Genomic DNA, 14,017 nt, shown 5'->3' on the forward strand with positions numbered 1-14,017 from the left:
TGTCCTATTTTGGGGAAATGGTCCTTAATCAAGTGATCTATTAAAAACATTTCCTCTTAGCTGCATCAAGGATTTAGTTTCTTTTTAAGAGCTTCTTTAGAGTGTGAGCTGCCTAGCTATCTAGCTGTGGCATAGCTGGCTGTCTATTTTTACTTCAAAACCTGAGACTTATAAAATCAGTATGGATACCCCTCACTCTTTTTTATAACCACTCACCACAGTCTATTGTATCAGGCCTCATATTGATTAGAATTGATGTTTTAATTTTTAAAGACATTCTCAGCTTTAGACTTTAGTCTTTATATCCTCGACCCCACGTTCAATAAATGTCTCTTCATTTTCTGTGGCCCTTCAAAAGGTGGTGCACAGGTGCTCCTGAAAACACTCAATTACTATCTATGTGTCTGATAAATTCTGACTGGCCCTCATTCAACATTATCAAGTAATTATGTGTCAGGTACTAAGCAAAGTGCTTAGTGTAAGAGGGGCTTCATGGGTTGTCTTGGGTCTAAGTGATGGATGAGTATTATAATTCTCACCAAAACTAAAGGGGAAGCCAGGCAAACTAAAAGGTACTTCCTGATAGACTACCAAGTTGCTACCCATTATACAGTTCCTATATTTGAAACAGTGGTAACTCTAGAAAGACCAAATACCTAATTTCTTTATGAGAGCAAGAATGGCCCCATAGTAAACAATGAGCTGACTGTAAGATATGCGAAGACTAGAATGAAATTTTTTTAAAATTTTTATTTATTTATGATAGTCACACAGAGAGAGAGAGAGGCAGAGACACAGGCAGAGGGAGAAGCAGGCTCCATGCACCGGGAGCCCGACGTGGGATTCGATCCCGGGTCTCCAGGATCGTGCCCTGGGCCAAAGGCAGGCGCTAAACCGCTGCGCCACCCAGGGATCCCCTAGAATGAAATTTTATGTATGACTAAAACCCCCCAACATCTACAACAGCGCTGTACATAGAGGGCACTCTTTCAGTTATTACCCTGGAGAATATATCACCCCAAACTTAGTGGCATAAAAATATAACTATTTATTTATGCTCACGGGTTCTGTGGGTACTGCAGGGACAGCTTGTGTCTGCCCTATGATCCCTGAGGCCTCAGCCTAGAGGAATGGAGGATGTGTGGTGTGACTCAGTGGTGGGGGTTGGCAATGTCTGAACACTTGGTCACTTGGACGTGTAGAGGTCAACGCCAGCTGTCAGCTAGGAACCTACACATGGCTCTCCGTGGAGATGCTTGGGCTTCCCTTCAGCATGGTTGTTGGATTTTTAAGAGTAATTGTCCTAAAGAAAATCAGGTGGAAGTCCTTAATGATCCAGCTTCAGAAGTAACACAGGGTTACTTCTACAGTAGTCACAAACCTGCCCCGTTTCAAGGAAAAAAAGCATAGACCTCCATCTCTTGATGTCAGAGGGGAGGGGGCCGGGATGTATCAAAATCACATTATAAGAGCAGCATGTTGAATGGGAGATAATATTGCAACTGTCTTTGGAAAAGAAAATCTACCGCAAGTATGGAATTATCAATGAATGACTAAATTGTATCACCAATGAGCATCAGCGCTTCTCTCAAATATTGGAGCTCTTCTTTGAGAACACAGTGTGCTTGCACTTGACGTCAAACAAGCCCCTATGATTTGTTTTGGCCAAGGAAATATGGATAGAAGCGACCGGCGTAACTTACTGCAGGCAGCATTGGCAGTTGATCCTCATCATTCACAGATTCCATATTTGCCAGTTCACCGACTTGTTGGTACGTATTTCGAACTTCAAAAGCAATACTCAGAGCACCGTCTCGGTCACTAGTGGACATCTGCATGTGTAGAGCAGCGAGGAGTTCTGGCCACCGGTTGCACACGTTCCCAGCTGAGGTCAAATAAGGTGGGGCTCTGCCCTCTAGTTTCAGCTCTCATACAGTGAACGAGTGTCCTTTTTGCAGTCTATTTTGTTCCATGTTTTTTGCGTGTTCGTGCTTCTTGTTGATTTTGTTGCTTAAAATGGCCTCCAATCATAACACTGAAGTGCTACTCCTATGCCTAAGTGCAGGAAGGCTGGGATGTACCTTTTGGAGGAGATAATATGTGTCATATAAGCTTCATTAAAGTATGAGTTGGTTATGAGTTCAATGTCAATGAATCAAAATAATCAACAGCATCTCTTAAATAAGGTATCTTTATACAATAACTCATATAAAACAAGGTTATGGAGTGATTGGCAAAAAATGTGGCCAGAGGCTCACAGGAACCTAACTCTGTATTTCCTCCAGAAGCAATAGTTCAGTACTCATTAATTCAACATGCATGGTGACTTTATAGAATAAAGCTTCTGCAAATAATGAGAATCTTCTGGGGTTCCTGCTGCAGGGCTCTGCAGGGCTCTCTTCCCCTGGCTGGGGTGAAGTGGAGACACCTGTTGTTAGAATCGAGCCACACTGCACCACCAAATGTGCTGTAAAGCTTAGACTACCTTCTTCATAATGTCATACATTCATTAAGTGTGAGTTAATAGAACAATTTTACCATAATTAATCAACAAGAAAACTAGCTAGATTATTTTGACATATGGATATAAAACTTGAGCCTTCTGAATTTCATTAAATTTATTCTAACTGAAATCCCATTATTTTGAAATAAATCCTTTTTTCCCCTCCTTCTGTTCTTTTACATGACTAATTATCACCCTATAAATATAGATAACTCAGCTGAGTCACCTGCTGTTATCTTTGTTAATTGTACATTCCACACCCTCTTAAATGAATGTCTCCAAATTTAGCCTCAGTTCTTCTACAAAGAAAATGCTCCTCCACCCCAAAAGGCATCAATCACTGTAAAAGGTACTCTGCAGATGGAAAAAACAACAGAAATCTTAAACAACAATGTAAATTATTTCCTTTTCTCTTAAAGCTTTTCACAACATAAAATTACATTCCCAACTTTGCAAAGTCACCTAAGCAGTGGATCACATGTTATAGAAGTTAAAAGAGTCAGGCTGTTTTTAAAATTTCAGTCAAAATTCATTATTCAGTCTTCACTAAATAATTCAAACATAACTCAGCATAATAGCTTTGATACAAACACTGGCAAGTGTCATGTGCCCACAGGCCACCATACTCATTACGGCAAGGACGGGCAAAGGAAAAAGAGAACCTCAGTTGCTTTAAAGCAGTAAGACTACACAATGGGATATTCTTCAGCAATAAAAAAGAATGAAACACTGATACAAGGTACAACATGGATGACTCTCGAAAACATTACACTACGAGGAAGATGTCGGTCACAAAAGAACACGTTATATTCCACTTACGTGAAATGTCCAGAATAGACAGATCCACAGGAATAGCAAGTAAACTAGTGATTGCCAGGGGCTGAGAGGTGTTGGAGATTGGGAGTGACTGCTAAATTGTGAGGGGTCTCTTTTTGGATTGATGGAATGTTCTGGAATTAGTGATAGTGTTTGTACGACATACTGACAATACTAAAACCCACTGAATCGCACGCTTTCAAATGGTGAATTTTATGCTATATGAATATCTCAAAAAAAATTTTTTTAAAAACTTTTTTTTACACCAGGCACACACAATAGGATGGCTATAATCGAAAAGCCAGATGTCAACAAGCGTTGGCGAGGATATGAAGAAACACAATGTTCACACACTGCTGATGTAAATGTAACAGTGCACCACCCACTTTAAAAGACAGTCTGCAAAAAAAAAAAAAAATTAAAAATTAAAAAATAAAAGACAGTCTGCTGTTCCTCAAAAAGTTAAATATAGTGTTACCATTTGACCAGCAATCCCACTCCTAGGAATTCACTCAGGAGGAATGAGAATCTGTCTACACAGAAACCTGTATACAAATATTTATGGCAGCATGATTCATAATAGCCAAAAGGTTGAACGAATCCAATGTCCATCAACTGATGAAAAATATTTATCCAGTGGAATGTTTTCAGCTACAAAAAGGAATGAAGTACTGACACATGCTACACAACATGGATGAAACTTGAAATATTTTGCTAAGTAAAAGAAGCCAGCAATAGAGGACCACAGGCTGTATGCTATATGGTCTGTATGCCCGCATCCCCCCAAAACTCGTATTTTGAGAAACAAATGCTCAAGGCGATGGCATTAGGAGATGGGGCCTTTGGGAGGTGATTAGGTCAGGAGGACAGACTCCCTCATAAATGGGATTCATGCCCCTATAAAAGAGGCCAGAGAAAGCTGCCTTTCCTCTTCGACCTTGTAAGGACACCACCCACAGTGTGCCACCAGGAGAAGGGCCTGCACCTAACTTGCGAGTGTCCTGATCTTGGACTTCTAGCCTCCAGAACCTTGAGAAATAAGTTTCTGTTGTTTATAAGCCACCAGTCTGTGATATTTTGTTACAGCAGCCTCACAGATTAAGACACTGTATTAGCTCATTTATATGAAATGTCAGAATAAGCAAACCTGTAGAGAAAGAGGGCAGATTAGAAGCTGCCTAGGACTTGGGGATGTGGAATTGAGGAATGACGGCTAAAGGGGGGGGGGGGGGGCAATGTTCTAAAATTGATGGTAGTGATGGTTGCACACAAGTGTAAATATACTAACAACCACTGAATGGTACCCATAAAATGGGTGAATTTTATGGTACATCAATTATATTTCAATAAATCTCTTAGGAAAAATAAAGAATAAATCTAACCAAAAAAGTTTTAAAGGCACTAGAGTCCTGTCGCTGGACTCCCCCCATTTCTCTGCCCCCCTTTTAACCTTCCTCCCCGCCGCCTGATAGTTCCAGTGGGACCAACTTAGAGGTTCTGGGGTCATGTCGGGGAAAGGTCAATCCACCGGGACCGCGGGAGAGCCTCTCCAGGCAGGACTGTCGCCCCATCTCCCTCCTCCCGCGCTCGGCCACCTCCGCAGCCCCGGCCGGTCCCGGGTCCCGGGTCCCGAGCCAGCTCGCGCCGGAGCTCCGGGCGGCCCTAAGGTGGAGCCCCGGGCGGGCGCGCAGGCTCCCTCCCGCCTCCGCCGCGTGCACCCGGGGCCCGGACACGCCGGCTCTGCAGAACCGGCTCCCCGCGCGGGTGGAGCCGCCGAGAGGTTCCCAAACCGGCTCCACCAGCGCCCCCGGCAGCCGCGCCCATCCTTCACCCCCGCCCCGGGCTCCCCGCGTGGACCCCGCTGCGCGCCTCTTACTTTATAAACGAGGGCGAGGGCGCGCAGGGACCCCCAAAGGACGCGGGGCCCAAGCGGCCCCTGCTGCCGGGTCGGCGGCCCTCGCGGTCGCAGCGCCCCCTCCCGGCCCCGGAGGGCTCCCGCGGCCTCGGCTCCCCGGAGCGCGGGGAGGGCCGCGCGGCGGCGGGGGGAGCGGGGCGCGGGCGCGCGGGGGGAGCGGGGCGCGGGCGCGCGGGGCCGGCACTCCGGGAGCGGGGCGCGCGCCGCGGGCGGCCCTGGGCGGCTCTGCTCGCCAGCCTCCCCCGAGCGTCGGCGCCGCCCATGGCCGAGCAGCAGGAGCCCGAGCCCGCGGACGCCCGAGCCGTGGAGACGCCGGGCTGGACGGCGCCGGAGGACGCGGGCCCCCAGGTAGGCGCCCCCGCGGCGAGGGCGGGGCGGCCGGCGACTTGCAGTGGGGCCGGCGGGTCCCGCAGATGGAAGCAAAAAGGACAATGTTTAAAGTTGTCTGGGCCCCCAGCTCCGTTCCTGCCCCGATGGGGAATGCCGGTCGCTTAGCCGGAGCCCTACGTTACGGCTACATCTCAGTTCCCACTGGCACAGCGCAGTGTCTTTTGAGGTTAAACAAGAGAAAAGGAAGTGATCGGGTCCAGGGCCCGCGGTGGGAGCCGCCCGGCCCCGAGGACGTCACGCGAACAGAGCCCGGCGACCCCGGCGCCTCCAGGTCTCGAGTCCAAGGACGCGAGCCTGGGGGAGGGGCGCCGGGGCTGCAGGCCGCGATCAGGGCCTGCCCAGGTGGGCCCGACCGAGGTAGGGCCCCTGCGCCGTCGCCGTCCTCGTCCTGCCCTTTCAGAATGACTCCCTCGGGCTTCTCTGTTGCGTTTTAGCCGGGAAGTTACGAGATCCGGCGCTATGGACCCGCCAAGTGGGTGAGCACCTCCGTGGAGTCCCTGGACTGGGATGCGGCCATCCAGACGGGTTACAGCAAGCTGGACAGCTACATGAGAGGCAAAAACGAGAGAGGTGAAGACAGTAAGACAGTGTGCCTTACAGTCATATATACGGTGTGGTCGAGTCCCCGGGCTTATCCTTGCGTTTTAGCTTATTAAAGAGATATACTTTGGGAAAGAAAAATCATGAGATCGTCGAAGGCTTCACGTTTGAGGACAGGGACTCGCCCCAGGACGCTGAGAGCCCGGAGGAGGGCAGTGCTTTTCAGCCTCTGTTCCGTGTTTCCGCTGGACGAGCCCGGCCTCCTCCGTGCAACCAGCCTTAGGTCATTTTCGTGGCTAATGCTTTGAGGTAATTTGGTGACTGGTAAGTTAAGAGTCATCAGGAGGCAGGAAGGTAGGAAGAGCGCAAGATCAGGTCTCAAGACCTCTGGTTCTGGCTCTGACTCTGTTTATGTTTTAGCAGGTCACTTAACCCGTGGGATCTCAGGTTCTGAACTGTAAAAAAATAAAGGACAGGCTGGTCTATACAATCTTGAATTTTCCCTTCCATCCCTAAAGCTAGAATTTATTATTAACCAAAAATATCAATAGTACAGAAAGTGTTTAATGTGGCCGGTGGATAATTGAATCGTTTTGCCCTTATTTTTTCATGATGAAAATGATCTCAAAGGTGAATTTTATGTCAGTAGCATAAAGTCAGTCAGGAAACCTGGATCAAAAAATGATAGGTTAAGTTTTTAGAAGTCATCGTAAATATACTAAATCTGCTTTCACGCCCTTTTCCTGGTCTTTTATGGTCCAGAGATGAAGATAAAGATGACAGCTCCAGTGACAAGCCTCGTGGAGCCGGGTTCAGGTCCTTTTAGTGAGTCTATCATTACCATTTCCCTGTACATCCCCTCTGAGCAGCAACCGGATCCGCCACGGCCTTCAGAGTCAGGTGTCTTCATTGAAGACCGAGCTGAGATGACCGTGTTTGTACGGTAAGTGGTAGATAATTTATAGCCCTGCGGACTGCGAGCTGGCCTTGCCTGCACTCAGTTTCGCTCCTATGCAGTTTCCGCAGGCTTTCACCCTTCCATAAAGAAAGAGGTCTAGTGCATTCTCCAGGGGTTTCCTGCTGGCTTAGTTTTATATGTTTCTGAGGGTCTGCTGCCAGATATAATCAACTCATTTAATAAAGAGTTTGTTGATTACCTTCCACACAAATAAGACACAATGCACATTATTCTCAAAAAAAAAAAGTTAAAAAAAAAGGGGGGGCAAGGCTGCCCTTATCTGCCATGGAGGTAAACCTGAGCAAAAACCCTGCCACACAGTGTCCGGTACCCCCCCTCCCAGCTTTTAGGCTCTGTTAGCCCCAACCTCCCCCCTCCCCCGCCCCGTGCTCCCCAGCCTGAGGGATGGCAGCTGGTCCTGTCATCATCGCCCCTGTTCGTTGGCTGGTTCCTTTGTACCCTTTCAGACTTCCCTACCTGTTTGCCTCATTCCCTAAATTCTCTCTGTTGAAATTTAAACCACGCACAGAACATGATAACAGTCTCATACTGAAGTCGCTTTATTCCCTTCTCCCCCTCTTGGCACCACCAGCCTGCTAAAGGTCTCTGTCTCCCCCGTGCTCCTCACACCACCGCTCCTCAGTCTGGGAGAACCCAGGCCACCTCCTCGGAACTGTTGTCCTCATCACCCTCAGCAGTGGCCCTGCCTGCGGCGCATGATGGCACCCCTTGCCCGTGTGACCCCCGCAGCCTACATGTGCTGACTAATCTGTTCTCCTGATACTCATTGCTCCCCTGAAGTCTCAGAATGTCCCCCCCTCCTCCCATTCCTCTCTCTGTTGAGAGAAGTGCTGTCGACCCACCACACTGACCGTCCCGTCATAGCAGCCTTGCTCTGGGTGATCTGTTTATAAAGCTTTCACTACATGTGTCCAGTGACTCTCAAATTTAGTGTTTCCAGCCCAGGTTGCCCGACTTGCCAGACATTTCCACATGAGGTAAGTGGGGATTAAACTCAACAGCTCTACAAATGAGCGGCGCCCCAATTCCCAATTTATGTGGGCAGTGATCTTATAGTGCCTTCCCAGCAAGGCCCTCCCAGGTCACCATCAACGTACTCTTTCCTGACAACTGGTCTCCTGGGAAGTGATCCATGAATCTACTTTTCTGCCCTTCCCTGTGACTTCCTCTGAACATCATCTCCTAGGAACCACACCTCAGTCATCTTTGTATATCCCACAATGCTTGGCGCGACGCCTGATGCTCAGGAGATGATCGGATGGCTAGTCATCTTGGGCCTTGACTGTTCTGCTTCAGTGGCCTCCCAACTGTTGGGAGTAACCTGCCTGCCATTCTCTTCCTCTCACGCTCCACCCCGGAACCCATGCTCTTCCTTACTACTACAGCAGCAAAACAAGAACCCCAACCTGTTACTTCACGAAAAATCTCTGTGACTTTCCACTTGCTTCAGGGTGAAGTTGAGATGGTTCACAGGGCCTTCTCTACAGTGGCCCAGCCTTGTCTCCCCACTAGTTATGTTCCACTGACCTCCCCACCCCTCACTGACCTGTGCATGTTGTGCCACGGCTCTCTTTTTTCTCAAGTTTGTATTTAAATCCCAGTTACTTAACATACAGCATAGTATCCATTTAGGGCGATTCAGCACTTCCACACGTCACCCGAAGCTCATCACTCATCACGACAAGTGCCCTCCTTCTTCCGCCTCATCTCCTCCACCCACCCCCTCAATCTGCCTCCCCTCTGATGACCACCATGTGTTCTCTATGGTTAAGAGTCTGTTTCTTGGTTTGCCTCTCTTTTTTTTAACCTTTGCTCATTCGTTTTTTTCTTAAATTCCACAGATGGGTGAAGTCATATGGTGTTTGTCTTTCTCTGACTGACTTAATTTTGTTTAGCATAATAGTCTCTAGGTCCATACATGTCGTTGAAAATGACAAGATTTCATTCTTTTATTTTAATAGCTGAGTAGTATTCCATCGCATATATATAGCACATCTTCTTTACCTATCATCGGACACTTGGGCTGTTTCCATGTTTTGGCTGTTGTAGATAAAGCTGCTGTAAACATCATGGTGCATGTATCCCTTTGAATTAGCATTTTTAAAAATTTTTATTTATTTATTTATTTGAGAGAGAGATAGAGACAGAGAGTGGGGGAGGGGCAGAGGGAGGAGCAGACTCTCCGCTGAGCAGGAAGCCCCATGTGGGGGCTCAATCCCAGAACTCTGGGATCATGACCCAAGCCTAAGACAAATGCTTAACTGACTAAGCCACCCAGGTACCCTTGAGTTAGTATTTTGGATTCTTTAGGTATATTCCCAGTAGTGTGATTGCTGGGTCATAGGGTAGCTCTATTTTTAATTTCTTGAGGAAACTTCATACTGTTTTTTGCAGTGGCTGCACCAACTTGCATTCCCCCCAATAGTGCATGAGGGGTCCCCTTTCTCCGTATCCTCACCAACACCTCTTGTTTCTTGTGTTGATTGTAGCCATTCTGACAGGTGTGAGGTAAGTGATATTGAGCATCTTTTCATGTATCTGTTGGTCATCTATATGTCTTCTTTGGAGAACTATCTGTTCATGTCTTCTACCCATTTTTAATTGGATTATTTGGTTTTTGGGTGTTGAATTTTCTAAGTTTTTTGTATGCTTTGGATACTAATCCTTTATTGGATATGTTACTTGCTAATATCTTCTGTCATTCTGTAGGTTGACTTTTTGCTTTGTTGATTGCTTACTTTGCTGTGCATTTTTTAAATTTTGATGTAGTTCCCGTAGTTTATTTTTGCTTTTGTTTCCTTTGCCTGAGGAGACATGTCTAGAAAGAAGTTGCTATGGGCAATGTAAAGGAAATTACTGGGTTCTCTTTTAGGATTTTACGGTTTCAAGTCCTGCATTTAGGCCTTCAATTAATTTTGAATCTTTTTGGTGCAAGAAAGTGGTCCAATGTCATTCTTTTCCATGTTGCTGTACAGTTTTCCCAACATCATTTGCTGAAGAGCAATATCCAATATTCCATTGAATATTCTTTCCTCCTTTGTCAAAGAGTAATTGACCATATAATTGTGGATTCATTTCTGGGTTTTCTATTCTGTTCTGTTGATCTGTGTGTCTATTTTGTGCCAGTGCCCTATTGTTTTCATTATTACAATTTGTAATATAACTTGAGGTCTGGAATTGTGATGCCTCCAGCTTTGCTTTTCTATTGCAAGGTGGCTGTGGCTGTTTGGGGTCTTTTATGGATCCATACAAATTTTAGGATTCTTTGATCTAGCTCTGTGAAAAATGCTGCTGATATTTTGATGGGGATTGCATTAAATATGTAGATTACTTTGTGTAGTATAGACATTTTAACAATATTTGTTCTCCCAATCCATGAGCATGGAATGCCTTTCCATTTCTTTGTGTGATCTTCAATTTCTCTCACCGGTATTTTATAGTTTTCAGAGTACAGGTCTTTTACAGGTCTTTGGTTAGATTAATTCGTAGGTATTTTATGGATTTTGTTGCAGCTGTAAATGGGATTGATTCTTTTATTTCTCTGTTGCTTCATTATTGGTATATAGAAATGCAAAGATTTCTGTAAATTGATTTTATATCTTGCAATTTTAGTGAATTCACCTATTAGATCTAAGAGTTTTTCAGTGGAGTCTTTCAGGTTTTCTGTATTTACTATCATGTCATCTGCAAATAGTGAAAGTTTTACTTCTTCCTTGCCAATTTGGATTTTTTTTTAAAGATTTTATTTATTTATTCATGAGAGAGAGAGAGAGAGAGGCAGAGACACAGGCAGAGGGAGAAGCAGACTCCATGCAGGGAGCCCAGCGTGGGACTTGACCCTGGGTCTCCAGGATCCTGCCCTGGGCTGAAGGCAGCGCTAAATCGCTGAGCCGCTGGTGCTCCCTGGATTTTTTTTTTTTCTTTTTGTTGTCTGATTGCTGTGGCTAGAACCTTCCACATATCTTTACTTGTGACCTCAGCAGTTTACTCAGATTTCCCTTGCCAAAAGTTCTTCAGCTGTAAAATGTGTAGAGTTATAGTACCTACTTATCTCATAGGTTTGCCATGAAGATTAAATGACTTAATTTCTGTAAAATATTTAAAACATGCACATGACCTTATTACTGGTTCTAGCTCTCTCTTTCTCTTCTTCCTGGAGCATCCACTTTCATCCTTCAGGACTTGGATTAAATGGTATCTCATCTGTGATGCTGTCCTCATTTCCCCAGTTAGCTAGCCACTCTGTTCTCCTATTATTCTACATTATAAGGATATAGGTACAGAGTATAACTTTTTCAAAAATACAGTAACATGGTACTCTGTTTATATCCTGCAGCTCCTAGCAAGGCAGTTGTATGGAAAGAGTCATGTTTGTGTACTGAATAAAGCTGTGAATGGATCATTGTAGAGCAATATGTATTCATAGAACAAAAGATGATTTCTAACTAGGGGGTTCAAATTTTGATTTCAAGGAAGAAATAGGGTCTGAAAGCAAGTTTGCTTTAGGCAGAACATACTAAGAGCTGGTTATTCACCAAGGAAATAATAAACTTAGGAGGCAAATATTTCTTGACATATGGTTCAGAATTATCATTATCAGTCAATATTCTGAAAATTAGAACAGTTTTATCAATTTATCTTCAATGTTTTATTTCACGTATATGTGCATACATAGATTCCTACACTATTCAATGAGGATTTAAAAGATACTGTGTGCCAGGAACAATCTAGGTGCCTCATGAACATTGTTGGTTTGTACCCTTGAGAGATTCCATCTTACCTGAAGAATGGTAGGACTAATCTTTTCCATTGGCACCTCGATAATAAATCTTATACTAAAGAAGGCATATTGGGAACATTTGCAGTTTTCTGTATTTCCTATTCTTAACCTTCAAAATCCAATTCATCGTGTTAACATGTCAGCAGCTCAGCTAGGTCCGTGTGCTGTCATAATTTAACTATGGCTATTTTTGTTTATATACTTTAAAATCCATACTGAAACTTGTATTCTCTTTTCCCACTTTTTATTTAAATCTTTTGACTGCCTTTTCTTCCCCATCCCCATAGCAACTTCCTAACTGGCTCCTTCCCCCCGGTCTCTTTTCCATATGTCTTTCCCAAATCCTATCAAGCTACTTCACTGCTCACCATCCTTCAGAATAATCTCAAAAGGCCTTGAGATGACATACAAGGTTGTTCTTTTCGGCTCTGACTCACCTTTCAGAGCTCGTTTTGGGCCTCACTACGAACATGCCTTATATTCTTGAAATTCTGTTCCTTTTCTTATCCTTCCCCTTTCTCTGCCCAGCAAAACCATTCTCCATTCCAGACCCAACTCAGATGATATCCCTTACCCCTGATTCAGTCATATCCTCAGTGTTCCCAAGCATATCGATCCTGTCTCTGTCAAATCTCTTCTCAGGATATATATAACAAGCTGCCAAAATGTTCCTCTCTTCCATTAGACTATAAATTCATAGGGTCGAAACTATATCATATTCACCTGTAATGTGGCACCTACCCTTTTCCCAGGGAGGAGAGGGGTGGGGAAATGTTCCATAGAAAATTGAAAATCTGAAAGGGAATCTTCGAAGGGGGTTTCAGTGTGGTCCTCTGACCAGTAGCATCAGCATTATAGAGATCTTGTTGGGAATGCAGTTTCTCAGGCCCCGCCCCAGATCTCCTGAATCTGCATTTTAGCAAGATCCCCACGTGACTTGTAAGTGTTTGTTAAAGTCTGAGAAGCAAGAGTTAGAGCACGAGATGGTGAAAGTTCCAAATCTGCCTGCTAGCAGCTGGGATACGTCGCTCTTCCTGGGTCTTGTTGGTGTGATGAGGTCGCACTGGAATGGGAACCACAGGAGGGGAATGGCCCCGGTCAGCGGTTGAAGAGGAGGGCTCGGGAGCTGCACCTCTTCCAGCCTTCATACTATCAGCTTTGTTTTCCAGGCTGACATTTACATCAGTGTGAACATCATTCATGGTTATTTTTCTTTCTCCTTCGCAGGGCTTTCGATGGATTCTCTAGTGCTCAAAAGAATCAAGAGCAACTTTTGACACTAGCAAGCATTTTGAGGGAAGAAGGAAAAGTTTTCAATGAGAAGGTTTATTACACCGCAGGCTACAACAGTCCTTTCAACTTGCTTGATGGAAATAATGAAGTGTGGTTGATTGAGAAACATGAACCCCCCAAAGAAAATAAATGAGAAAAAAACCGGGAAGTACCATCACTTACTGTAGACATCGACACTCTACTTACACGTAAACTGCAGGTCTAGTAGCTCTACTGAGAGAACTACGATGAATTGAGCTTCTTTCCAAGGTGCCTATTAAAGCTTGAAGCTTTATCTAGATGCGCAGGGAACAGGGGACAGTATTCTAGAAACATGTGAACAGCTCTGAAGGAGTTTGTCTGCAAGGCTCCAGGGAATATCCTGTTACTTGACCCTTCTTCACTGCATCACAATCATGTTGCCTTTTCTGACTTGGATTTGTGTCATTTGGATGTTATTCCCTCCAGATATTATCAATAAAAATGTTAAAGAGGCATCCTGTATGGCATGGTGAGGCTGTCAAGCCTCAAGGGGTGAAGTTCGGTTGGCAACAAAAACCGGATTCTTTTGCGCCAGACCCTGTCACATCCCCTTGGGCTCCTCTTCCTTGTCCACCCCCCGCCCTCACTGCACAAGAGAATTCCCAGCATACCCCAAAGGGTCGATAATATTTCATGGCAGAGAAGAAATTTATGAAGGTAGGGACCTCGATCCTGTTTTGAAACCCAAGAAAGCCATGTTCTTGTGCAAAGGCATGTATACAGACATGTAATTTTAAAATTCACATGCATTATGAAAGTATTTCTTTTAAGATTTTATTA

The 14,017-nt window shown here is 45.1% G+C and overlaps 1 protein-coding gene and 1 long non-coding RNA gene across 5 annotated transcripts; one reads left to right on the forward strand and one right to left on the reverse strand.

Moving 5' to 3' along the window:
* Positions 1 to 729: 729 nt before the first annotated feature.
* On the reverse strand, positions 730 to 5,326 carry LOC140614794 (uncharacterized). 3 transcript variants are annotated; one of them, XR_012015602.1, is made up of 4 exons: positions 5,196 to 5,326; positions 3,323 to 3,718; positions 2,730 to 2,857; positions 730 to 2,081 (listed from the first exon to the last, which is right to left on the reverse strand). It is a non-coding gene; the product is annotated as an uncharacterized lncRNA (long non-coding RNA). The 3 variants fall into 3 exon arrangements; XR_012015596.1 differs by having other exon boundaries at positions 2,730 to 3,718; XR_012015573.1 differs by lacking the exon at positions 3,323 to 3,718 and having other exon boundaries at positions 5,196 to 5,315.
* Positions 5,327 to 5,421: 95 nt separating this feature from the next.
* HEBP2 (heme binding protein 2) lies at positions 5,422 to 13,692 on the forward strand. Of its 2 annotated transcripts, none has more exons than XM_072825110.1 (4): positions 5,422 to 5,582; positions 6,059 to 6,203; positions 6,927 to 7,107; positions 13,151 to 13,692. In XM_072825110.1, exons 1-4 carry the CDS (start codon positions 5,496 to 5,498, stop codon positions 13,347 to 13,349), a joined length of 612 nt encoding a protein of 203 aa, XP_072681211.1. In that variant the 5' UTR covers positions 5,422 to 5,495; the 3' UTR covers positions 13,350 to 13,692. The 2 variants fall into 2 exon arrangements, with proteins under 2 accessions (XP_072681211.1, XP_072681213.1); XM_072825112.1 differs by having other exon boundaries at positions 6,059 to 6,194.
* Positions 13,693 to 14,017: the final 325 nt, after the last annotated feature.

The sequence above is a fragment of the Canis lupus genome, chromosome 1 (genome assembly GCF_048164855.1).
Source record: "Canis lupus baileyi chromosome 1, mCanLup2.hap1, whole genome shotgun sequence".
Lineage (NCBI taxonomy): Eukaryota > Metazoa > Chordata > Mammalia > Carnivora > Canidae > Canis > Canis lupus.

What these genes read in the sequence shown, in the direction of transcription:
- HEBP2 (XM_072825110.1), top strand. Translation starts at nt 5,496, where the DNA reads ATGGCCGAGCAGCAGGAGCCCGAGCCCGCGGACGCCCGAGCCGTGGAG. An exon ending in CGGAGGACGCGGGCCCCCAG is followed by an intron (nt 5,583 to 6,058) that starts GTAGGCGCCCCC and finishes GTTGCGTTTTAG; the next exon opens with CCGGGAAGTTACGAGATCCG. An exon ending in GAGATGACCGTGTTTGTACG is followed by an intron (nt 7,108 to 13,150) that starts GTAAGTGGTAGA and finishes TCTCCTTCGCAG; the next exon opens with GGCTTTCGATGGATTCTCTA.